The sequence below is a fragment of the Saccopteryx leptura genome, chromosome 1, assembly GCF_036850995.1.
Source record: "Saccopteryx leptura isolate mSacLep1 chromosome 1, mSacLep1_pri_phased_curated, whole genome shotgun sequence".
NCBI lineage: Eukaryota > Metazoa > Chordata > Mammalia > Chiroptera > Emballonuridae > Saccopteryx > Saccopteryx leptura.
The window spans coordinates 157,156,054-157,180,505 of NC_089503.1; the positions used below are offsets into that span (position 1 = coordinate 157,156,054).

At 41.4% G+C, this 24,452-nt stretch overlaps 1 protein-coding gene across 1 annotated transcript in view; it reads left to right on the plus strand.

The window, feature by feature from the left end:
• The window catches only part of OXCT1 (3-oxoacid CoA-transferase 1), a 149,726-nt gene that overhangs the window by 49,899 nt on the left and 75,375 nt on the right, over positions 1 to 24,452 (plus strand). Inside the window, exons 8-10 of the mRNA XM_066378358.1 lie at positions 18,831 to 18,938; positions 20,622 to 20,736; positions 23,351 to 23,445. Coding sequence (XP_066234455.1) covers positions 18,831 to 18,938; positions 20,622 to 20,736; positions 23,351 to 23,445 — 318 coding nt within the window. The remainder of the gene's footprint in view (positions 1 to 18,830; positions 18,939 to 20,621; positions 20,737 to 23,350; positions 23,446 to 24,452) is intronic.

Sequence of the window (24,452 nt, forward strand, 5' to 3'; positions counted from 1 at the left end):
TCCCAGCTTCTTTATAGCATTTCCCGTTTGCCTATTTCCTGGGTATATTTTGAGCACCTGGGGTGGATTGGGTCGTTTGGATGTGTTTTCTGGAGCTCCGGAGTGCTGTATTCTCACCTTGATCCCTCCTGCTGTTTTGGGTAATAAGCCTCCAGAGATGAGTGCTGTAGTTCTCACTGAACTGTTGACGCCTATGGACCCGGGCAATGGTGGCAGCTGCCAGGTCGCGCCCTCCCTCTCCTGTCCTTGTCTCCTCAAGTTCTCGAGATCCAGGGGAATGGACATTCCACAATGCCCTCAGTTTCTGAAATCTTGTGCATTAGGTAAAAACTAATCTAGACTATGATTAACTTTGTCAGTAAATTACCTAAATAGCCCATCAAAATCAACCTAAATATGTTGAACCCTTACATTGTGCAGAAACTATGATGACTTTTAAGGGGAGCATTGTGGCCATTTTGAAAAAAGGAAGGTGTTCTTCTAAATCTGTCATTTGATTAGCTTGAGTTGCATGGAGCAGTTTCCTCTTACATATTATGTATTTTCTTGTACTCTGTACATACCTGTGATAAAGTTTAATTTATAAATTAGGCACAGTGAGATATAATAACAGTAACTAGTAATAAAATAGAACGATTGTGACAATATACTATAGTAGAAGTTATGTGAATGTGGCATTAACTATATATAATATATAATATATACATATTAATATATAATATAGATATATAAGGGTGATGACCACAAGCACTGTGATACTGTGACGGTTGATCTCTGATCGTCAGGAGGGCTCGGTTCCCAAGTAACTGACAAGCAGGGAGTGGACGCAGGGTGGGACTCTCATGTCCTGGGCAGGATGAAGCCAGACGGTGTGGGATTTCATCACGCTATTCAGAGTGGCACACAGTTGTTTATTTCTGGAATTTTCCACTTAGTTTTTTCAGACCACAGTTGATGGCAGGTTTCTGGAATCACGGAAGGGAAGCTGTGTGTCGGGAGGGACTATTGCACCCACAAAGACCGAGACCTCTCTGCTGTCATGGTTTATTTTATTTTTTATTAGATTTTTTAAAAATTTTTATTTATTCATTTTTTAGATAGGAGAGAGAGAGAGAGAGAGAAAGAGAGAGAAGGAGAAAGGGAGGAGGAGCAGGAAGCATCAAGTCCCATATGTGCCTTGACCAGAGAAGGGCAGGGTTTTGAACCAGCAACCTCAGTGTTCCAGGTCAACAATTTATCCACTGCGCCACCACAGGTCAGGCACTGCTGTCATGGTTTAAATGGAGCATTAGTCAACTACCTGTTTTTGTTTTGTTGGGGATTTTTTTTTATACCTTGGTTGGAAGATTCAGATACTCTGGTTTGGATGAAAACCACAGTTTGTCCCTTCATGAAGACAGCTCCCGCTGACTCTCCATATTGACTTCTTTTGAATGAAAATAACATTTGTTATTCTTCTGGGAAGAGAGAGTCTAAATGAATAAAGAGCCCTCATATTTGATGATTTATGCTTATCCATGGGCACACCACTGCCAGCAAACAGCAGAGGGACTAACAGGTCCAAAGTACATACTTCCCACATTTCCTTAGGATGAAGCGCAATGTTGCACATAAATACGAGTATCCTGCAGGTGCGTTTCGCTGCTTCCTTGTGAATGCTGGGCTTTATTGAATTTCTAGGCTCTTGAAAAAGTATGTTTTGTCTTGTTAGTTTTTAGATGAAATAGTTTGAAACATTTGGTTAAATTGGAGAAAACAGTGAAAGATTAGAAACCAAGAATGACTTAACTGTTGGAAAGTTGTTGGACAAATGAGTTTGTCAAATTTGTGTTTTTTGAGTTTGCTTACTTTTATTGTTAAAAATGGCACATGGCAGCCATGTGTATGCTTACCCTTAGAGCAGGGCAGTTGATTGCATTCCTGCTTGGGAGGGACCATTGTCTTGCTAATGTTTGCTAGAGGAGAAGTTTTCATGTAGGGAAGTTTTAAAAAAGAGGGAAGAAGGAGAAGGAGCAAGAAGAGAAGCCATGTTTGTAGAGTGAGAGAGGAGAGAATGCAGGGTGCTGAGGAAGAAGCCATGCTGGAGGAAAGAGAAGGTGTGCAGATGGGGAACCAGATGTGAGGGGCTTTTGTGAGCTCCGCTGAGACTGGTGGGGCCTTTGATTCTAGGAAAAACTGGACAAGATTCTCCTGGTTGTGGAACCAGAGAATGTGTCAGTGGCTTTGGGAGCCCTGTGTGTTTGCTCGTCGGCCAGTGCGAGACTTTAATAAAGGAATGGCCCACCATTTTTTGGCTCCATTGTTTCTTTATCATCTGCCCGAATTCAATGAGAACTTGCATGTGAATGGCCATGATGGTGGTGACTACTGGCCATACAAGAGTCATCTTTTTTTTTCTCTGTGGTTTATTTCATGAAGCAACTAAGACCTTTCATGCCCAAGACGACAGTCCCCTCTCCCATGTGGCTTCTGCAATTGAACATTAATGCACAGTGCTTGTGACACTGAGTAACTCAGTCCATATTCAGTTACTTTGAAGAGAATTTTTAAATCCAAATCCTATTGGAGGAAAATTAAGCAGACATGTGAAGAAATCTAGTACCTTTTTTGTACTTTATGTGGAAAGGAGCTGGGTCATTGGTTTCAGAAAGCTATTTTAGTTTCCTTAATAATTGGGGCAAAGGATACAAGGTTTGTCTTGCATTGTGAAAAAGTTCTTTTCAGTTTGGAATTTTATTTTGAATTTTGGAAAGGCGTTGCTGACACAGACAAAACTCAGAGAATAGATGTTCATCATTACCAAACTTAGGTGAATATAGGTTGATTATAAAAAGCTACAGAATTAAGGCTGTTGAGTTTGAAAGTGTTTGTATAATTGAAATTTCTATCAGTTTGAGGAATTTACAGAGTTAATTCATTTTACAAATAGAGAAAAAAGAAGTATTTTAGCTGCTGTTTTCATTTGTTTTTCCTCTATGTTGGTTCATATTTTTAACGTATAAGGCATTTTTATGTGGATTGATGAGGACTCAGTTTTATAAGAAGATAGGAAAATTTCATGAAATTAATTCACAGGAAATAGGGGCAGGAAAATGCTCCAAGAATAAGGGATACAACTAAAGTATATCCAACACAGAGTGCAGTTGAAATATTGGCAATACGAGGAAAGAGTTATAGCCAACAATAATGAAAAGAACAGCAGCAGTAGCAACAAGTGCTATATTATACCATGCACTTACATGCAATGCATTTCGAGTCACCAATTATACCAATGATATCCTGATGAAGTAAGTTTTATTATCTTTAAAGAGGGAAGAAACAAGTATGAGGAACAACTTTACATTGATGAAGCCAGCAAGGGGGACAGTTAAAAATCTAAGCATATTTCTTTCTGCCTCCAAAGCCTAAGTTCTTAAGCACAAGTGAATGCTGGTTGGGTGCCTTTTGCTTTACACTTTTCAGTATTAAGGTTTTTAATATAATTTACTGTCTTTTCAATGGCAAGGTCATAGGCATTTAGCTAATTGAATTTTTCAGTCAACTAAGTGTAGCTCCAGGACAATGTTAATACTTCCATCAACACCAAACTAAAAATCTCTCAGTAAGGTTAACCTCTTAAAACTGACAAAATAGCCCTGGCTGGTTGGCTCAGTGGTAGAGCGTCGGCCTGGTGTGCAGGAGTCCCAGGTTCGATTCCCGGCCAGGGCACACAGGAGAGGCACCCATCTGCTTCTCCACCCCTCCCCCTCTCCTTCCTCTCTGTCTCTCTCTTCCCCTCCCGCAGCCAAGGCTCCATTGGAGCAAAGTTGGCCTGGGCGCTGAAGATGGCTCTGTGGCCTCTGCCTCAGGTGCTAGAATGGCTCTGGTTGTGGCAGAGCAATGCTCTAGATGGGCAGAGCATTGCCCCCTGGTGGGCGTGCCGGGAGGATCCCAGTTGGGCGCATGCAGGAGTCTGTCTGACTGCCTCCCCGTTTCCAACTTCAGAAAAATACAAAAAAACCCCCAAAACTGACAAAATACAATCATCTCCGAAAAGCTATAAAGTGAGAGCCTTCCTGGATGGAACCAAGGGCTTTGAGGGAAAAAATGGAATTAGATATCTCTTGTCTTGATTTCCTTAATTTCTGTTCATATATATGTTTTTTTTTGTTTTTTTACATATATATGTTTTTATAAAATTAGGACCATATTATATTTTTCGTTACATAGAACATGAAAGATGTTTTTGCAGGTCATTAAATATTTTTCCCAAAAGGATATTTCAGTAGTTATACTCAAATTTGTATTAACAACTCGGTGTTGTTGAACTTCTATGTTATTTTTCACTTTCACTATTATTAATAATGCTTTAGTGAGAATCCTTATTTCTGTGCATGTCTATTTTCTTTGACAGAATTTCTAGAAGTGGATTTTTGGCTGTGTACATCAACATTTTACAAACATTTTTTGGTAATTTGCTAGGTGAAAAATACTCTCCTATGGTTATAAATTTGTATCTCTTTGATGACCAGGGAAGTTCAATATTTATTGGCTGATTGTATTTTTCTGTGATTTTATATGTGGCTGTAAGTACTACTCTAGTTATTTGTGTCGGAATGAATGTCTCGTGTGTTTCATTCTCAGGTGTTCTTGAATCTCCTGTAGATGAGGAGCTAGCTGTATGAGAGGGAAGAGCAGGACTGTGGGGCGAACACCCTGGAGCTGGGCTCTCTGGGTTCAAACCCAGCTTCCTGAGGGACTCTCACCCTGGACATGAACTTGATTGGCTGTAGCTAGTAGACTAGAAAAGGGAGAGCATCCTGAACGCACAGCAGTACCCCCGTTGTGGCAGGAAGGGCGAGTGAGGCTGTCAGAGAGAAGGTACCTGTGACTGGCAGCTGGACCCACAGAACTCGTCCCTAAAACAAGGCGTGCGTCAGGTGCTCCGTTGAGTCACTGCTTTGAGACAGCTCTCTAAAACTTATGGTCACGATTTCCCACAGAATCATCTTGTTGCAAATGGGGACATAGATTCTGCTGAAACAGAGTAAGGAGGGAGGGGCCAGAGGCAGGCATTTCTAACATAATATAATGGTTTCAGATTCTTTACCTATGATATTCTCTTCTGAAAGGTCATTGGCTGACCTAAACCAAGGGGATGCTTTATTAGAAAAACTGTCTTATTCCAAAACAGGACAAAGATTCCATTTACTAATTTAGCTTTCTCCTGTAGTTTACCTGCCAACTTATGACCTACTTATTGATTTATTCCATGTTGGTGTTAAGAATTTAGCTTGTGATTTTGAAGTCACTCCTATTAAAATAATAGTAGCTTTCCTCACTCCTTTCAGAGACCTTGTCAAAAAGGGATGTTTTTTTCTCCCTCAAATATAGATCTAGTCTACAAATGCTAAAGTAATAATTAGGGCTTATGTAAGATTGCTTCATTTTAAAAATTAGCTGGTATTTTTTTTTTAGGAGTTACTCTCTAAATCCTTCTGGTTCAAGACTATAACTAATAAAAACAAAAAAGACATTTTCAAGCCATGGCTTACATAAATGATTTAAGGAAGAAATGTGTGAGAAGAAGAATAATAAACATTACTCATTTTTCTGTTACTGGTGGTTATATTTCTTATAGATGTATTTCTGTAGTTCGATCCCATAGCACATGGCAACCTCCTAAAATTAGAATATATTCAGATTCCCCAGTGGCCTTTTACTAGACCCCTAGGAAATCCAGGTTCACAACCAAAAATTAATAAAAAGGAGAGATTGCAATTGCCAGGGTGTTAGAAGTTTTCTTCCTGGAGAGAAGCCACAGTAATCAAAGGAAATGGCCCCAGGAGCATTGAGGAAGGTGAGCTCTCTTGTGAGTTTTCTTGAAGAATGAAGGAAATCACATTTCTTTTTTGTTCAGGGTAGCTGATGCTATTTCTGCTCATTTTTCCAAAATTAGGTTCCTCGTTCCATGAAATACAAATATGATCTTGTTTCTGCCTCCTTTTGCTGTGCACCCCAAGTCCTTTCCTGGGTCCTGTCTCTTTAGGTTCTCCATTGGTCACACCCTTCCCTGGCCCCCGGGCCTTCCCGCTGGCCCTCGTGCTGCTGGAATGCCTCTCCACCTTTCTTTCCTTGTCTTATGTTCTGCTTCTCTGTGGAGCTTTCCCTCTACAGCATTTCATCTTGATGTATTGTGATTAGCTATTTACCTGGCTCCCCCCTTCAACTGGGCACCTGTTAGGACCTTGTTCTGCTCACCTTTGTATTCCCAGCCCCTGGCACAATGCCTGGCACGCAGTAGATGCTGGAGTCATCCAGCTTGCAGTTTTAAAACACCAGCATCACTTGGCAGGCTTAGAAACATCCCACCCGTTCTCGTTGATTGACATCATTATCCTGCCGTAGTGTAAGAAAAGGAATAAGGGCCTTCCTGGCGGCTTTATATTTGAGTCCTTTGTCAGGCCCTGCATTGGGAGACTTGATCATCTGCTGCCAGCTGTTCTGTAATTCCCTTCCTTATTACTGTCACTAGCTTCCTCTGACTTCTCCAGGGTCCTTTATCTCAAAGGATGCCGGCAGAAATAGACAGTGTGTCTCATTCAGGGGGCTTTCATTATCCAGCTAAGACAGAACAAGCTATGTGGTAGCTAACTAGACTTGCAGAGGATTATAAATTGGTGGCAAATAAACTGGCTCAGTAAGTACACTAGCCTGGTTAGTGGAGAGTCAGCCTAGCCAATACCCAAGCACAGAGGGGTGGTGAAGATATGCTAAGTGGCATGGAGTTAAAATCATGCGTTTCATTTCCCAAAGTACCCCCAGCAAGAAGGGATAGCCCTGGCGTTCAACAGTCCAGAATAATTAGAAAGATGCATTATTGTGCATATTTTCAGGTCTTGCTAGAAAACATCCAGGAACTAGTGTAGATTTATAACATGCAAGTGTTACCAAACCAACGTCACTGTGGAAGGCCAAGACTCAGAATGTCAGAGTCTGGAGTGAGGAAAGGTTTATTGATCAAGAGGTGCTGACCAAGAAGATGGGAGACTGAATGATGTCTCAAATCCATCTTGCTTTCTGGACCAGGCCAAGAGTTGCTTTAAGGTGCTGGGAAACAGGTATGCAGACATGCTGGTGGGGGAAGTTTCAATTGGAGGACCCTGGAACTTGGCCACTTACTGTAAAGGGGCATCAACACCAGATCTTCCTTCCTGAACAGGCTTTTTGTATCTGAAAGGGTTCCAGTGTTCAAGTCCTGGTTCTGTCTTGGTTCTTTGGTTCCATTGGGGGGAGAGGAGAGGAGATGGCAAGACTCTAGTTCCAGGGGCAGCTAGAGGTCAAAGCTCTCCTCTGCACCAGCTTTGGCTGCATGACTTGCAGATTTAGTCTGTTTGTCTCTGAAAAGCACCTCAGTATCTTATTAAACAGGACAGGAGTGCTTTGGGCTGCTGCACAGGGCTAGAAAGAATATTAGGCATCATCTAACGTTAAACTTGCACATTTTAAAGAGGAAATGACCATAAGTGATTCACAGAAGAACACAGTGCCAGACGATAATTAGGGCTAAAACCAGCATCTCCACCTCCTAGCTCCAAATCCTATTCTCTGTATAGCATGCTCTATTGTCTCTTTGTTTTTTAAGTGAGGAGAAATCAGTGAAAGAACAGCATTAGAATCGTAAGGTCAAAAGCCGCTCTCTTACAACGTGTGGACATTTTAAAGAGGCATCACCACTTTAGTGGGATGATTCTGTCTAAAAGAGCAGAGTGCTTCTTTTCATTCTCACTTTATTTATTTATTTATTTATTTATTTATTTATTTATTTATTTATTTATTTATTTTTACAGGGACAGAGAGAAAGTCAGAGAAAGGGATAGATAGGGACAGACAGGAACAGAGAGAGATGAGAAGCATCAATCATCAGTTTTTCATTGCAACACCTTAGTTGTTCATTGATTACTTTCTCATATGTGCCTTGGCCACGGGCCTTCAACAGACTGAGTAACCTCTTGCTTGAGCTAGCGACCTTGGGTCCAAGCTGGTGAGCTTTTTTGTTGTTGTTGTTGTTGTTCAAGCAGATGAGCCCGCACTCAAGCTGGCAACCTCGGGGTCTCGAACCTGGGTCCTTCCGCATCCCAGGCCGACGCTCTATCCACTGTGCCACCGCCTGGTCATGCTCATTCTCATTTTTAATTTTTTGAACATGATGTTGGGGTTTTGCAGGTGAGGTGTATAGGGCAAGAAAACGTTTTAGATTTAGGACCTCAGACAGCTTTAATTCACCATGGGTTTCCGTCATTGCTGTGAAGGATGGCCTCTGAGTTCGGACTGGCCCCGTGTCCCTAGTGATGACTAGAGGCTGAAAGTCAATCTGTTGGAAAAAATGGGAACCAAGGGGTACCAGCCTTCCTGGCTGTGCATCTGCTATGTGTGCAAAGGGAAGTGCCACCTAATCTCAGTGTCAGTATCACAGTGGAGAACGTGATGTCAGCTTTGAAATTCTTTTTTTTTTTTGTATTTTTCTGAAGTTGGAAACGGGGAAGCAGTCAGACAGACTCCCGCATGTGCCTGACCGGGATCCACCCGGCATGCCCACCAGGGGGTGATGCTCTGCCCATCTGGGGTGTTGCTCTGCTGCAACCAGAGCCGTTCTAGCACCTAAGGCAGAGGCCATGGAGCCATCCTCAGTGCCCGGGGCCAACTTTGCTCCAATGGAGCCTTGGCTGTGGGAGGGGAAGAGAGAGACAGAGAGGAAGGAGAGGGGGAAGGGTGGAGAAGCAGATGGGCTTACTTGCTTACTTGCTTCGCAGAAATGAAAACATATGAAGAACATTTAAAAGATGAAATGAAAATAGCGAGTTCTTATTCTGTTGCACATGCTCAATGATTTTAAATTTAGGAATTATTGAGTCATTCGTGAGCTGAGTTTGAGTCAATTTCTAGCAGATAAAGCACCCATTATCTGGGTTCTAGAGTGTTAGAATTTAACCCATTTCTCCTTTGCAGTTTATGTGTTACATATTATGTTCTTGCATAATAATAAGCTTTGAGGATGATTAACAATTAGCTCAAAACTGAAATGTCTTAAAGAGTAGTAACCTTTGACATTTTAGTTGGCATCACAAATAGGTGTTTTTTTATGATTGTAAAAGCCAACACAAACTTTCTTTTTATCCCTGTTTTTCCATAACTCTCTTCACTGAAAACTGTTCCTAGTTTAATTCTATTAATTATATCATGTCTTCCTGCTTTCCTGGGGGCATGTGATAATGGTATAATTTTTTTCCTAACTATTATAGATAAGTCTGATGGTTTGAATGAACATGTTAGAAATATTTTAATTCACTTGGGTAGATGTACTCATTTTAATTACTTCTCTGGATTTGCTACAGTTCTAATACAATTTATTTTTAGGAAAAGATATGACACATAAAACTTCAGTTATAATACAGTCTGAATGTTATTAAATCACATACTTAGTGAAAATTAGCATTTTTGGTCAAAGAAAAAGTGTTAGCAAAATACCAGCGTGGACTGAACTGTTTGGATGTGGTATTCGAGTCAGTGGAAATGAAAATAATACTTACAATAAGCTGCTTTTATGTTTTTTGTTTTTTAAAAAAAATCTCTCCCATTGCCAAAAACTATTGGGATAGTTCATGAAGTAATATTTCTACTTTTCTGTTGGATCAGTATGTCCTACTTGTTTTGCTGCAAGTTATACATTTAATAAATTGAGTTATTTCAGGTAAAAGCTTTCCTTCTAAAGAGTTCAAACTGCTTCATCCATTTTTCTTTTTATCCCATGTGTTTAAATGAGACATTGTAGGGAGGAAGGACTGTTTCCATTTTGTAACAAGGGACATTGGGTTGGAGACGATGTCATCAACTCTGAGGTCGACCCCAGGTGGATAAAGGCAGAGTCTTCTGGCATTTTGGGGGGTATCTCTATAATGTTACAGACTTCGAGCTGGTGGTTAGCCAAATTCTTCCACTCCCTTCTCAAAATAATTACTAGGTCGGATGTTATACAACATTGACCTTGATCCCTAGTGAATTTCATCCGGTTAATGTGGGCCCATTTTACTCTCCTAACTAGCGGAAACCATTTTCTATCTTCATTGTTATCTGCTCTTTCTTCTGGCCTTGTCTGGCCAAATCATTCCTTTTTTTTTTTTTTTTACAGTGACAGAGAGAGGGATAGATAGGGACAGACAGACAGGAACAGAGAGAGATGAGAAGCATCAATCATTAGTTTTTTTGCGACACCTTAGTTCATTGATTGCTTTCTCTTATGTGCCTTAACAGTGGGCCTTCAGCAGACCGAGTAACCCCTTGCTCAAGCCAGCGACTTTGGGTCCAAGCTGGTGAGCTTTGCTCAAACCAGATGAGCCCGCACCCAAGCTGGCGACCTCGGGGTCTCGAACCTGGGTCCTCCGCATCCCAATTTGACGCTTTATCTGCTGCGCCACCGCCCGGTCAAGAGGTCAAATCATTCTTTAATTTGACAAATGTACCATTTAAGCGTTTTGGTTTTTTTTTATTTAATTTTTTAACTTATTTATTGATGAGAGAGAGAGAGAGAGAGAGAGAGAGAGAAGGAGAAACACTGATTTGTTGTTCCACTTATTTATGCATTCACTGGTCGATTCTTGTGTGTTCCCTGACCAGGTGTTGAACCAAGAACCTTGATGTATGGGACCAGTGCTCTAACCACCTGGCTGCTGGGCCAGGACCAAATGTACCATTTAATTTTTTACCCACTTTGCTCCACAGATAATATAAAGTAGCTTAAAGACACAGAAAATAGCCTGACCTTTTTCCACTGGTGGTGCAGTGGATAAAGCGTTGATCTGGAACACTGAGGTTGCCAGTTCGAAACCCTGGGCTTGCCTGGTCAAGGCACATATGGGAGTTGATGCTTCCTGCTCCTCTCCCCCCTTCTCCCTCTTCCTTGTCTCTAAATTGAATAAATAAAATCTTTAAAAAAAGACAGAAAATATATAAGATAACAATTAAAAGTAGAGCCATAAAAAGAAAAGCAAGTTATGGGACAGCTGTAAAATAGGGCTAGGATTGGACTAAAAAATTATACTATAATGACAAACATGAGTGAGCCACAAGATGCCTAGTGAAAATTAAAGTACTCATGTATGGATTTGATAGTGCATATAGTTTAAAGGAAATCAGTGACCAAGGGAAGGACAACTCTTCTTGCTATTAAAAAACTAGACAGAATTTTGTCTTGGGCACCCAGTTTTAATTTACAAGAAAGAACCCACTTGATGGCAAGAAAGAGAAACTGACATTATAACTGTGGGTAAAAATACTGGTTTGCTCCAGGGGCATACTGTTCTTGGAGCATTGAAAGTGTGGTTGGAATCCTTGAATATTGCTTTTCTCACCCAAACCCTTGGTTTGGGACCTGGAGGCAATGAGCCTGAGATGGTCCTTCTGTGACAAAACAGGAACACATCCGCTCAGGGTTGCCTGGGGCACCCAGACCCTTACTCCTTAACTGGTACAAGTCAGAGCACGCTCCCTGTCTCCGTCTGAGGTCTCGATAATTATGTTGAACAGATGGGAGCAGAGGACTCAGCCTGTTAGAACGGGGTTTCTCTTCTCATTGGGGTCCAATGGAGGCTGGTGGGTGGGATTGAGGGGTGTTTATGCACCAATCTCCTCAAATCTCATCAAGGAATTTATAGGTAAAAAATTTTGTGTGTGTGTGTGAGTAGTCTTTGTAGTTCTCGTCATATTCGTTTTAAATTTTGTTTCTTAATTTCTCAATTACAGTTTACACTTGATGTTATTTTGTATTGGTTTTAGGTGTACAGCGCAGTGGTTGGACAGTTGTATAGTTTCCTGTACCCACCTGGCCCCATACACAGTTACTGCAGTATTATTGACTGTATTCCCTACGCTATACTTTATATCCCTGTGACTGTTGTGCAATTTCCAATTTGTACTTCTTAATCCCTTCATCTTTTTCACCCCGTCCCTTTACCCCATCCCTTCTGGCATTATGCCATTATGCCAAGTGAAATAAGCCAGTTAGAGAGGGACAGATACAATATCATTTCACTTATATATGGAAACTAAAGAACAAGATAAATAAGCAAACAAAATCAAAACCGACTCACAGATATAGAGAACATCAGATTCTTTTTTTTTTCTTTTACAGAGACAGAGAGAGAGTCAGAGAGAGTGATAGGGACAGACAGACAGGAAAGGAGAGAGATGAGAAGCATCAATTATCAGTTTTTCACTGCGACACCTTAGTTGTTCATTGATTGCTTTCTCATATGTGCCTTGACCGCAGGCCTTCAGCAGACCGAGTAACCCCTTGCTTGAGCCAGCGACCTTGGGCTCAAGCTGGTGAGCTTTTTGCTCAAACCAGATGAGCCCTCGCTCATGCTGGCGACCTCAGGGTCTCGAACCTGGGTCTTCTGCATCCCAGTCCGACGCTCTATCCACTGCGCCACCGCCTGGTCAGGCGAGAACATCAGATTCTTAAAGACGATTTTCCCCAGAGTTAAACACTGTAGAATGGAGACTTGTAAGTCTTTGTCAAACCCTCATAAATGTTTGCTTCTTCAAGTAGTTGTTCTCTACCTATCCATACATCAGAACAGCCTTCCTGTCTGTTCTCATTGCTGAATCTAGCAGGTGCTTTGTTCATATATGTTGATTTAAAGTGAATGAATCCAGGCCGCATTTTCCCACTGTGTCTATGAGACACTTGCATGAGGGACTTGGTCAGGTGCCTTGTGAGTCACTCTGTGCTTTCCTCCCTGCGGTGCCCTCTGACCTGCGAATTAGTGAGGTTCATTTGGCATGGCTTTGTTTGGGGGCGGCTTGTGCGGGTGTCTACCAGTATCCTTTTCTCTGTTTCTGGCCTTACAGATCATCTATTTAATAATCAATTTAGAGTGCTGTTGTGATGAAGCCCCATTTTGAAACAGTATCTTTACCTCTGTCCATCTGCTGCTATCCCTTCCATTTTTCATTGGACTGGAATTCTGTGGCCATATCTTCAGGCTCCTTAAGGATCCTGGGATGTGATTTTTTTGGGGTCTTTTGGTCAGAGACTCTGGGTATCTGTTCTTGGAATTCAGGTCCTCTTTGGTGATATTAGTTCAGCCCTTTCCTCCTCCCTGGTGGTAAGTCAGGAGCCAATGAGGTTTACCTGTACCACAGTTATTGCTAATTGAAAACTTCCCCAAATGGAATAGAAGGCGTGGAGCTTTTCTGTCATGTGTCTCAAGCAGTAGTGACTGTTATTTCTGGATTCTCCACCAGCAAAAATAACAAGATCGCCCTGAGGCCACTCTTTCGTAATTTTTAGCATTTGGACGTGGCACATCTCCTTCCGACGGTGCGCCTGTGACATACTTCATAAGGTTTCTTGTGATGCCCGTTTGTCTTTGGTAAGATGTGTCTCTCTTTTGTATGAGCCCCTTTCTAGTACAAGGAAACACATAGAACTATGTAACACTTGACTCATTTTTTTCTGTGTCATTCTCTTCATCAACCGGATGACCTGTGTTCACATGTCAGAATGGGGGTTTTGAGAGCCCGGCAAGCCCACTTGTTTAGAGTTTCTGACCACTTGAGCCTGCTGGTTTTTTTCTCTCAACCCTGCTTCTCTTCCAAGACCAGGATCCATTCCTGTGTCTGTCCAGGATTCAGTTCCCGGAACAATACAGGCTCCAACTTTACCTTGTCACTTCTCTGATCATTTCTACCCTGCTGGGCAATTTTATCTTTATTGGTCGGAAGTCCAGAACCATCTTTCTCTTATCATTTCCTTCTGAAAGATAGAACTTGTCAGAAAGCAATAGAGAATTTGTCAGCAGACTGTGATGGACAGGAGACATTCAAAGAATTGGTGTCTCATGATAGCTCTATCTTGTTTCTGAGCCGATTTTTATCATTTCTACAGAAATATGTCATCTGAATCTTTTGTTTGGTGAGTCCTCTGATTATATGGCCATGACTATGATACTCTGTCTTCTTGTTGTTGGTTTTTGTTTTGTTTTTTTTTAGCGAGAGAGACAGACAGACAGGCACAGGGACAGACAGACAGGAAGGGAGAGAGATGAGAAGCATCAATTCTTCGTTGTAGCACCTTAGTCGTTCATTGATTGCTTTCTCATATGTACCTTGACTGGGGGGGGGGGAGCAGGGGGTGCTACAGCCAAGCCAGAGACCCCTTGCTCAAGTCAGTGACCTTGGGCTTCAAGCCAGTGACCTCTGGACTCAAGCCAGCAACCATAGGGTCATGTCTATGATCCCAAGCTCAAGCCAGCGACCCCGCACTTAAGCTGGTAAGCCCGTGCTCAAGCCAACAACCTTGGGGTTTTGAACCTGGGTCCTCAGTATCCTAGGCCGACAGTCTATCCACTACACCACTGACTGGTCAGGCTACTCTGTCTTCTCTTAAGTCACTTTAAATATACCTTTGCACATTTCAGCCCTAGGTTCTGTAGCTTCCCAAACGTGTGTGCATTTGACCTAGCATGCTCTTTGGTCAGCTTATTTTCACTGGATGTGGTGGAATGTTTGTTGGCATCAGGGCCAGTCACCCTGGGTTCAGCCGTGACTGTGCCGTCATAATTACCACTGTTGTTAAGGTGGCAGATTCCTTCTCAGCTGCTCACCTGTTCAGTCTTTGTGCCTTCCTGTAAGGACATCTGAGACTGAAGCATTTGTTCCAAGCCCTTCGAGCTTTCATGCCATCTTCTATGTTTTTGTATGAGTCATCTCATCCTTAGCACGATGAAGCTTAAGAAGGGATGCACCTTCTTGCTCCTTTGGATTGATGAAAAAAAATTGTCCTCTTTTGGATTTTGGGGAAGGATGCCCTGCCAGCTGATCTCCCTTTTCTCTACATCTTTTCTTCATCTTCCCGATGCTTTGAGCTAAATTAACATCCAGGGCACCTCTGTTCCTAACTCGTAACTTTTTCTGTTATTACTCATTGCCTTCCTCTCCCATTTTTGTAGTTATTGCTTTTGCTAATGTAGGTTGCGTGGCATTTCTTATGATTCCAGACATTATTGCTGGTTGTTGTCTGCTTTTTTATTTTTTGGCAAAAGACAGACGTCCATTCTAAACCTTTTTGAAAGTTAAAATGACTCAGGGAAAAAATCTGTAATGTGATTTCTCTCCCCCCAACCCCATGGCCCCCACTTGGCCGCACACGGGAGGTTTGCAGGTGTGTAGCTTTCTCCCCGACTGCCTGTTTCTGTGGCTATAACTGATTGAGGTTGTTACTAAAAATAAAAACTTCTCCTCTCTTCCCTTACCTGAGATATAAATAATGTTGGCCAAGTGAAAATAAAAAACATTGTCACCCACGGATGAAGGCTTATCTTTCTCTGAGCTTTGTAATAAAACCGTTCAGATTTATAAAGTAGGAAGAGTGCGGGGCAGAGAAAGCAACCTTTGAAGAAACAAAGTTCAAATTGACCATAATTAACATTTCCTAGCTTCTGTTTTCCTGCTAATGACTGAAGACAAGTACTAATTAGAGAAGCCTCAAGTGTCTGGATTTTTCAGTGTAGCAGATGGTGCTGCATAAGAACTGTGCATAGTGCCGGGATTGGGGGAGGTGGAGGGTGAAGCTAAGTGATTCCTAGCCACCTTTCCTCCAACTTGATCTTATCTGGGGACAGACACCTGCACCTGCCCGTTGATTTGCATGGAGACCTTCTCTTTGTTCCTCATTCTCCATCTCACCCGCATGTGAGTTTAGGAGGTGCGTTTCTGCTTTCCTTTGTGAATGCCCTGACACGCTTTTATTTTTGCTTTTTTCTTGACAAGCACATTGTATTCATTTTTTTTTCTTTTCAGATTTCTTTGACCCTTATGTTACCGCCAGGTCTCACTAGACTCCCCCACTACCAAACCCCCACTGGGGTTCTTTCTCCCTGTTCTTTCTCATTTTCCCACAAGCCCAGCACACAAGCCTCAGTCCCTGACGCAGCTAGTGCTGCGATGGTTCTGCCTCTTCAGTTCAACAACTCTTCTCACAGATTGTCCAAAAACGTGTTTTCACCTTTTGATTCTTTCTACTCATTATTTCCTCCTTTGCTATCGAGTCAGCTAACCAACTCAGAGAAAGCTTTAACTTTTTCTGTAGAAATCTTCCATGCTGTCAGATGTTGGTATTGTTTTGGCAAATGCAGCACATGCGTTTTCTAACTGTGGGAATCATCATATTAGGATGACAAAGTGTGGACCTGATTGTGTTTAATCCAAGTCTTGCCTTTCATCAGAATTGTTTTACCAGGACATGCCCTTTCGCTCTGTTGGTTGTGAAGGTTGTAATAAATCACCCTTAGTAATGAAGCTTTGTCTTAATTTGGTGTTAATGGTTGAAATGTTCTTTGGTGGAACCAGAAGAAAACCGTGATTGGTTACCATCAACATTTTTCTGGCTTCAGTGAGAAGTATTACTTTTCCCCCTTTCCCTTATATCGGCGCCTTAGCGAGCTGCTGCCCTCACTCAGCGAGAGATGGAGGGAGGGCCTGGGCTTTCAGAACAGCATCCGACTTGCAGTATAACTCACAGGGTTATCTTCCAAAATGCGGGCAAAAGAGTCTTCTTAATTTATTTCATTATGTTGTATGTGCTTTTAGAGTTTAGAAACCACCATTTTTCTTAGAGTTTCTATTTTCTTTTGAACATGTTCTCTTTGGTACCTAACTAATTAAGGGATTTATCACATTCTCCACTTACGTATTTTCTAGTTTTAAAAACTACTTACTTGGTGTCTTTTGCATTAAAAAAAATATTGTTGTAGGTTTTCTTGATCATAAAAGTAGAAAGGAAACACAACTAACTTGTACTATCACCTGGAGATAATAATTATTAATATTTCAGTATATTTCTGTTGAGTTTGTTAGGTATAGAAATAATTTACATATAGGATCTAAGAGCCTATGTGTAAATAATTATACAAAATCTTGCATTTTTATTAAACATTAAATTATGAGATGTTTTTGATACATTTTATTTAATATATATGTATATATATTATTGATATGTAGTCACAATTGATATATATATTATGGATGTACCATATGTATTTTATGTTTATCCTATCGTTAGCCATTTAGGTTGTTTCTAATTTCTTAATATTTTAACAGATGTTGTGCTAAATATTTTCACAAATAGTAAGTCTTCATATTTATCCTCAAGATAATAGATTAATGCATAAATGAATTTTTAAAGTCAAGAACGTCTTCGAAGGGCTGAATTGAGTAAGTGTAAAGATGGAAATGAGCCGTAGTGGCTGAGAGTCCCACTTTTGGAGAGGTGGAGGAGTGCTCAGAGGCTCCTAGTGCCCTGCCTCCTCCTCTCCCTGGTCACTGGCTAGGGGAGGAGATGCCAGAGCACAGCGGGGTTTGGAGGGGAGGGCCACACGACAGTGATGGGGAGTCCCCCGGCCTCCCTCTGACTCATTCTCCAGTGAAAGTTGGATACAGCTCTGCCCGCTAGTTCAGTTCAGATGCCCCGTGTTTCCTGACTCTTCCTTGGAGTTTTTGTTTGATTGGTGTCAAGATCATTCTGTATATCAAAGAAGATAGCTTTTATCATCCATGTCCTATTCCTTTTTAGCTACTTGGGAGCAGTGCACAATGACTAAAAGGACTCTTGTGATTCCTGGTTTCCTTTCAATGTTGGAGGATTGTGAGCACAAGGAGGGCTACATCACCTCAAAGACTTGTGACGGGTTCAGTTATCAGTTTAGGAGACCAGTTTAGTACCGGTCTCTGTGTACATGGTTAGTTCATGTCCACAAGTAGCTGTTGGCTTTAGGTATGGCGCTAAGGTCTCCAAGATAATATCTTTTCTTGGCAGCAGAAAGATTAATTCTTTGACCAGAACAACATTTACTTTAGTTTTTCTTGATCCTTCTTATTCTGATTTTTTTATGTTGTTGTAAAAAAACCCCACTATTTTCTTCTTTTTTTTTGAATTCTAAAATAGCTGACTTACTTGAGGCATTTCATATTGCTAGAAAATGTCTTTACTCTGTGCATGACTTTAATTCTCATTATATTGGCTATTTCTAGTTGTTAGTTAATATTTGCTTTTTGAAATTTCCATATTGAAATCAATAATCCGTCTTTAAGTAAAATTATTTCTGAAGTTGCATTTTTATCACGATTTTAGAAAGCTAACAGGAATAATAAAAACTGTTACAAATAGCATTTGTATCTATATTTAAAAAGCTCTTCAATTGACCAAGCAGATGTTACAGATTTTGTCTTTGATATAATACATTTCCCATTAATTTTGAAAATCTGGCCTTCAGGGATGTGCTTTCAAGTATGTGTAGTTCAACTGCAATTTGTGAAAGTTCAAGCAGCTGTACGGGCAGACAATGTGACATATTTGTAACGGGCTGTTTCGGGCAAAGGCTGAGTTCTGGAACTTTATATTCTGTCTTTTATGTTCAGACACATCTATTTGAATTTCTTCTTTTTGTGGGTCCAGAAAGTATGATATAAATTACACACACACACACACACACACACACACACGTTCTTGCTTTTATACACAGAGTGGGCAAAACTAGGTTTATAGTTGTTCACATGAGAAATAATACAATAATTAATAAATAGCAACTCAAGAATAAACTTTTGCATACTCACAACTGTAAATCTACTCTTGCCCACCCACCTGTAGGTATGTGTGTATCTGTATGTGTATATATTTTTTACATTGTGTATGCAACCTAAATTGGAAGTGAAGATGCACATACTTCATGTTTTTAAATAAAAAAATGTCCAGTTTAAACTTTCACTATTTAAATATTTTTCTCTTTGTGTAGGTTGAAGAAATTGTGGATATTGGATCATTTGCCCCAGAAGACATCCATATTCCTAAGATTTATGTGCATCGCCTTATAAAGGGAGAAAAATATGAGAAAAGAATTGAGGTAGGTGACTTAGCTCCGTTGTCAGTATTTATGGGTCTGATTATTAGAGATATGCATCCCTGGGGCCATTCCAGAAAACTGGGAATTAGAGCTGAGCAGGAACCCTTGCTTTGGATCTTAGCAGGAGCTTCTCGTGTCCTTCAGAAGGGTCATGATCATCTGTGTCATTGGCCAGCCCAGCAGTGCCCTGAGATCCTGCAGGCTGTGTTTTCCAGGCTCTGTAACTGTCCCGATTCGGGATGCATAGTTTTGCATCTACCTTGTCCAGTAGGGTAGAGGGAATAATTGGGTCTCTGATGGCCTTACCCTGATAGACATTTCCTGTTTCATTGTTCAGAAATGATTGTCTATCTTGGCCCAGTGGATAGAGCAGTGGTTTATAGAGTCATGAAAGACAGCATTTCCCATTAGTGTTAGGTATTAGGTTCTAGACAGCTAGTGGGTATGAGATTGTGTCAAGGAGTGGCTTCCGGGAGCATTGGAGGGATTTCAGGTATACTCAGAGATTGGGCAATGACCATTTGGGCTAGGATTGATAACAAGATATGAAAGTGTCTAGGAATCAGCAACAGAATAGTCCTGCAATGGGAGTACCAAGGAATTAAAGATACCTTTACCCTCTGGACATCAAACAGAAAGGCATTCTGCAAACCAAAACTAATGTCAGCGGGCCAGGGAGAAATGATGGGACATTTCCAGACAGTAACTGTAGTCTGTATTAAGGAGATTGACCATTGGAAACACTTTTCTGGCTGATTTTTGGATATTTCTGTGATCCGTGTGATGTACTTGTAGCGAAAACCATTCTAGGCTCTGCAGGCGGAAATAGGCCATTGAGAGCAGCGACACCTGGTAAACACTGTCTTACAGCCCTGCAAACAAGGAGTCCCAAGGTCTGTTCCTGTTTTCTTTGCCCTGGCTCGGGCCCCGAGCACGGCGGAGAATACAGCTAGCTGCAGGAGTCCTCAGAGGTAGCGATCATAACAGAGTGGCAGTAACAGAGGGGTTATTAGCTTGAAAGCAACAGAGCAAGTCTATAGTCTGTCTTCCTCTTCAAATAAATCTGACCTTTCTCACTTACTTTGTAAAGAATCATTTCTGGTTGCTTTTTTATTCATATTATTCTTCACCCCCCCGCCACCTCGACAACTCTGTTCCATTGCAGAATTCCTCATACTAGTAGTGGGAGAGAGTTCAAGTGTTTCTAGTAATTTTTTTTTTTTTTTTGTATTTTTCTAAAGCTGGAAACGGTCAGACAGACTCCCGCATGCGCCCGACCGGGATCCACCCGGCACGCCCACCAGGGGCGAAGCTCTGCCCACCAGGGGGCGATGCTCTGCCCCTCCGGGGCGTCGCTCTGCCGAGACCAGAGCCACTCTAGTGCCTGGGGCAGAGGCCAAGGAGCCATCCCCAGCGCCCGGGCCATCTTTGCTCTAATGGAGCCTTGGCTGCGGGAGGGGAAGAGAGAGACAGAGAGGAAGGAGGGGGGGCAGTGGAGAAGCAAATGGGCGCTTCTCCTATGTGCCCTGGCTGGGAATCGAACCCGGGTCCCCCGCACGCCAGGCCGACGCTCTACCGCTGAGCCAACCAGCCAGGGCCTCTAGTAAAATTTTGTACTTTAAAAAGTGATTGCATTCAAGGTACACCTCAAGCACAAACAATTTATTTCTGTTCCTTTTAAAGCGTTTATCAGTCCGGAAGGAGGCAGATGGGAAGGCCAAGTCCGGGAAAGCTGGTGACAACGTGAGGGAGCGCATCATCAAGCGCGCGGCCCTGGAGTTTGAGGATGGCATGTATGGTATCCTTTTTCTGTCAGGGCCTGCGCAGACGCGCCCTGCCCTCTCCACGTTCATCTGACTGCAAGAGCTGCTGCCTAGTGATTCTCTTACGGTCCTCTGTGGCTCTTCAAGCAGTTGATCAGTTTTTACAAGATGTAGCATGTAACCTAAATATACCAAGATCCATGAAATTGGAATCATAGTCCATTTGCCTTCTTGGAATCCAATGGTGACACAAAATTTGCTTAGCTATTTTCTCATATACAGTGTGTTTCAGTACACTTTGGCATTTGGCTAAAGGTTATTGGAACTAGCTATTATCCCAGATGAGGGTTTCAAATCTCAGATGTGCTAGTCATAACCAGTGCTATTTACTTTCTCTGTACTCTGATGTTTGTATACATCTTAAAATATAAGGTCCAACTTTCTTTTTAAATTTTACTTTTCAATTGCAGTTGACATTCAGTATTAATTTGTATTAGTTTCAGGTGTACAGCATAGCGGTTAGAGATAATCATATACTTTATAAAGTGTTCCCCCCAATGTTTCCAGTGCCTACCCAGAACCTTAAATAGTGATTTCAATATTATTGAATGTATTCACTGTGCTGTCCTTTACATCCCCATGGCTATTTTGTAACTACCCATCTGTACTTCTCAGTCCCTTCACCTTTTTCACCCAGTCCCTGAACCCCTCCCCTCTGGCACCCATCAGTCTGTTCTCTGTTTCTATCAGTCTGTTTCCATTTTTTGTGTTCATTTATTTTGTTCTTTATATTCCGCATGTAAAGTGAAATCATATGATATTTGTCTTTTTCTGTAAGACCCAACTTTTTTTTTTTTTACATAAATGTATAGAGATTTTTTTTTTTAATAGAGATTTTATTTATTGATTTTACAGGGGTGGGGGAGTGAGAAGTAGTTGCTTCACTCTAGCTGTTCATTGGTTGCTTGTCCTACGCGCTTTGAGCAGGCAAGCTCAGAGTTTTGAACCAGCGACCTCAGCGTTGTAAGACCCAACTTCTTAACAACCTCTCCTTTCCTGTGACAAGGATCCCCAAGGTATACTCTTTTATGTCTAATGTTTTGTGAAGTTATACAGTAAATGATTTAAATTCTGCCTTAAACACTTTCTCAAAAATAAGGTAGGAAGAGATCATTTAGTACAACGAGAAGATTTTGACTGCATTTTTTTTTCATTTTTTCGAAGCTGGAAACGGGGAGGCAGTCAGACAGACTCCCGCATACGCCCGACCGGGATCCACCTGGCATGCCCACCAGGGGGCGACGCTCTGCCCATCTGGGGCGTCACTCTGTTGCATCCAGAGCCATTCTAGTGCCTGAGGCAGAGGCCACAGAGCCATCCCCAGCGCCCGGGCAATCTTTGCTCCAATGGAGCCTCGGCTGCGGGAGGGGAAGAGAGAGACAGAGAGGAAGGAGAGGGGGAGGGGTAGAGAAGCAGATGGGCGCTTCTCCTGTGTGCCCTGGCCGGGAATCGAACCCGGGACTCCTGCACGCCAGGCCGACGCTTTACCGCTGAGCCAACTGGCCAGGGCTTTGACTGCATTTAACAACAGTGAGTGTTTGCTGCTCTGCGGTGGTAATGGACAGCACAGTGAGCAGTCCTGGGCAGCGCGTCTCCCATTTTTTAAAATTTATTAGGGTGACATTGGTTAATAAAATGATATAGGTTTCAAGTGTACAATTCTATAGTATATCATCTGTATATTGCATTGTGTGTTCACCACCACAAGTCAAGTCTCCTTCTGTCACCGTATATTTGTCACCCTTTCCCCTTTATTACCCTACCCCACTTCCCTTCTGATAGCCACCATACTGTTGTCTGTGTCTAGGAGTTTTTGTGTGCACATCTGATTAGCTCAGACTGCTTGTGCTGAGAGGCAAGACAGAACCCATCCCATCTGCATACAAATTAGGGTGGACCCTCTCTTGATGTTGAAGAAGATTCAACACTCATTTAGCTCTTTGATGCCTTCACACAGCTTTTTTTTTTTTTATGGTCTCAATTGTAGTCACTGAAACTTACCCCCACCCTCTTTATGTGTTTGGCAAGACTCGGTCACCAGTGAACGCTATCACAGTGACCCAAAGGAGCTGAAACACTTTTATGCAAGCATTTTGGAATTGTCAGAAAACTTTTTTACAGTTTAGAAATGGTAACCCATTTTTACGTATGTTAAATTATCCTTAGTTTTAGTTGGAGTTTTGAAAAGTCAAAATTGCTTTTAAACAAAGGTCAAGCCATGTTTACTAATATATTAATAGCAATTGCAAGTCACAATATATCAGTCCAAATTTGCTGCACACATTAATGAAAATAAAATATGTCTTGACAAAAATGACTTCTTGCCTAGTCTTCTGAAGCCACCACTTTGATGTATTTATGGAGAAGCATATTAGTAGTATTGAAAAGGCTGTGGTTAATTAGTGATTTTATTTTATTTTTTAGTTACAAAATGGTGGTGAAAGCATGATGGGAGAATGCATTTGGTAATTACATTCAGAGCAAGTAAGTGCCTTTAAAGAAGGCTTCTCTTTAGATTTATATATGTAAAAGTTTATGGCATAATCTCTCTACTTTGTCTGCGTTCTGCCTTAACATCTTCTTCTCCAGCTAATTTGGGCATAGGAATCCCACTTCTGGCCAGCAACTTTATCAGCCCAAATATTACTGTTCATCTGCAAAGTGAAAATGGAATCCTGGGCCTGGTAAGATAGAAGTTCAAGTTTTATTTGTGCCGTCTTGCTGGGAAACGAGATAGTACATATAGTGAAGTCGTCTTATAAATGAGAGTTGTTAGTTTACACTTCCCAACCTTAGTTTTCTATCTATTTATCATCACAGTAAACTGTTTTACTCTCCCGTGGAATGGTGGACCCTGTGAGCATGTAGTGTTGTGTTTTCTGTGGCAGACGGTCGTTTCCTGACAGGGAGCTTTCTGACCGCTCCTCTGGTACCGGTTTATAGGTGTCCATCACCTGAGCACCTGCTTCAGAGAAACCTTGCACTTTCCTGCTTGGCTAACTGTTTTTAACTCTTGTGTGGATAGACAAGAGTGAAGGTTGTCAGCAGTCCTGTGAAATAAAATTCAGTAAGGCTTTGAATGAAAACTGAATAGTAAGGTTCCTACTTAGGGAAGAGGAATATTTGGACAGTTGATTAATTCAAAAAGTCTTAGAAATTCTTCTCATCCAATTACTGTGTTAAGTCCCTGTTGTCCAAAAGGGTGGAATTTTCTTTTCCTCAAAGTTAACCTTCCAGATGAGCTCAGTATTCTCAGAGAATTTGGCCATAGTTTTTATTCAATATTAAGAAGCACTTTGGCTTCCTGGATGACATTTTAAATTTAATTTTTAATGATGGCAGAAATTATTTATACTTTGTGAATTTATAATATTCCTAATCTTTATTGTTCCTCAGTGGATCTTAACTGTTAATGCAATAAAAATTATACATATTGAAAGTGTATATCTGGTATTTAAAATATGAATAAAGGTCATAGGCATAGACTTGATACTGATTGATTAAGGCAGTAACTGGGACCATTTTCAAAGACAAAAATGCTATGTGTCTGGGTAAAAGCAGACTCATATTGAAGTCAAAGACTTATATTAAGATACCTGAGAGATTATATAGAGTGATCAGTTCTCTCACTTTGAAGATAAGGGAAATAAGTTTGTGTGAATTACCCATGGTCAGTGTTTAAAGGAAAATT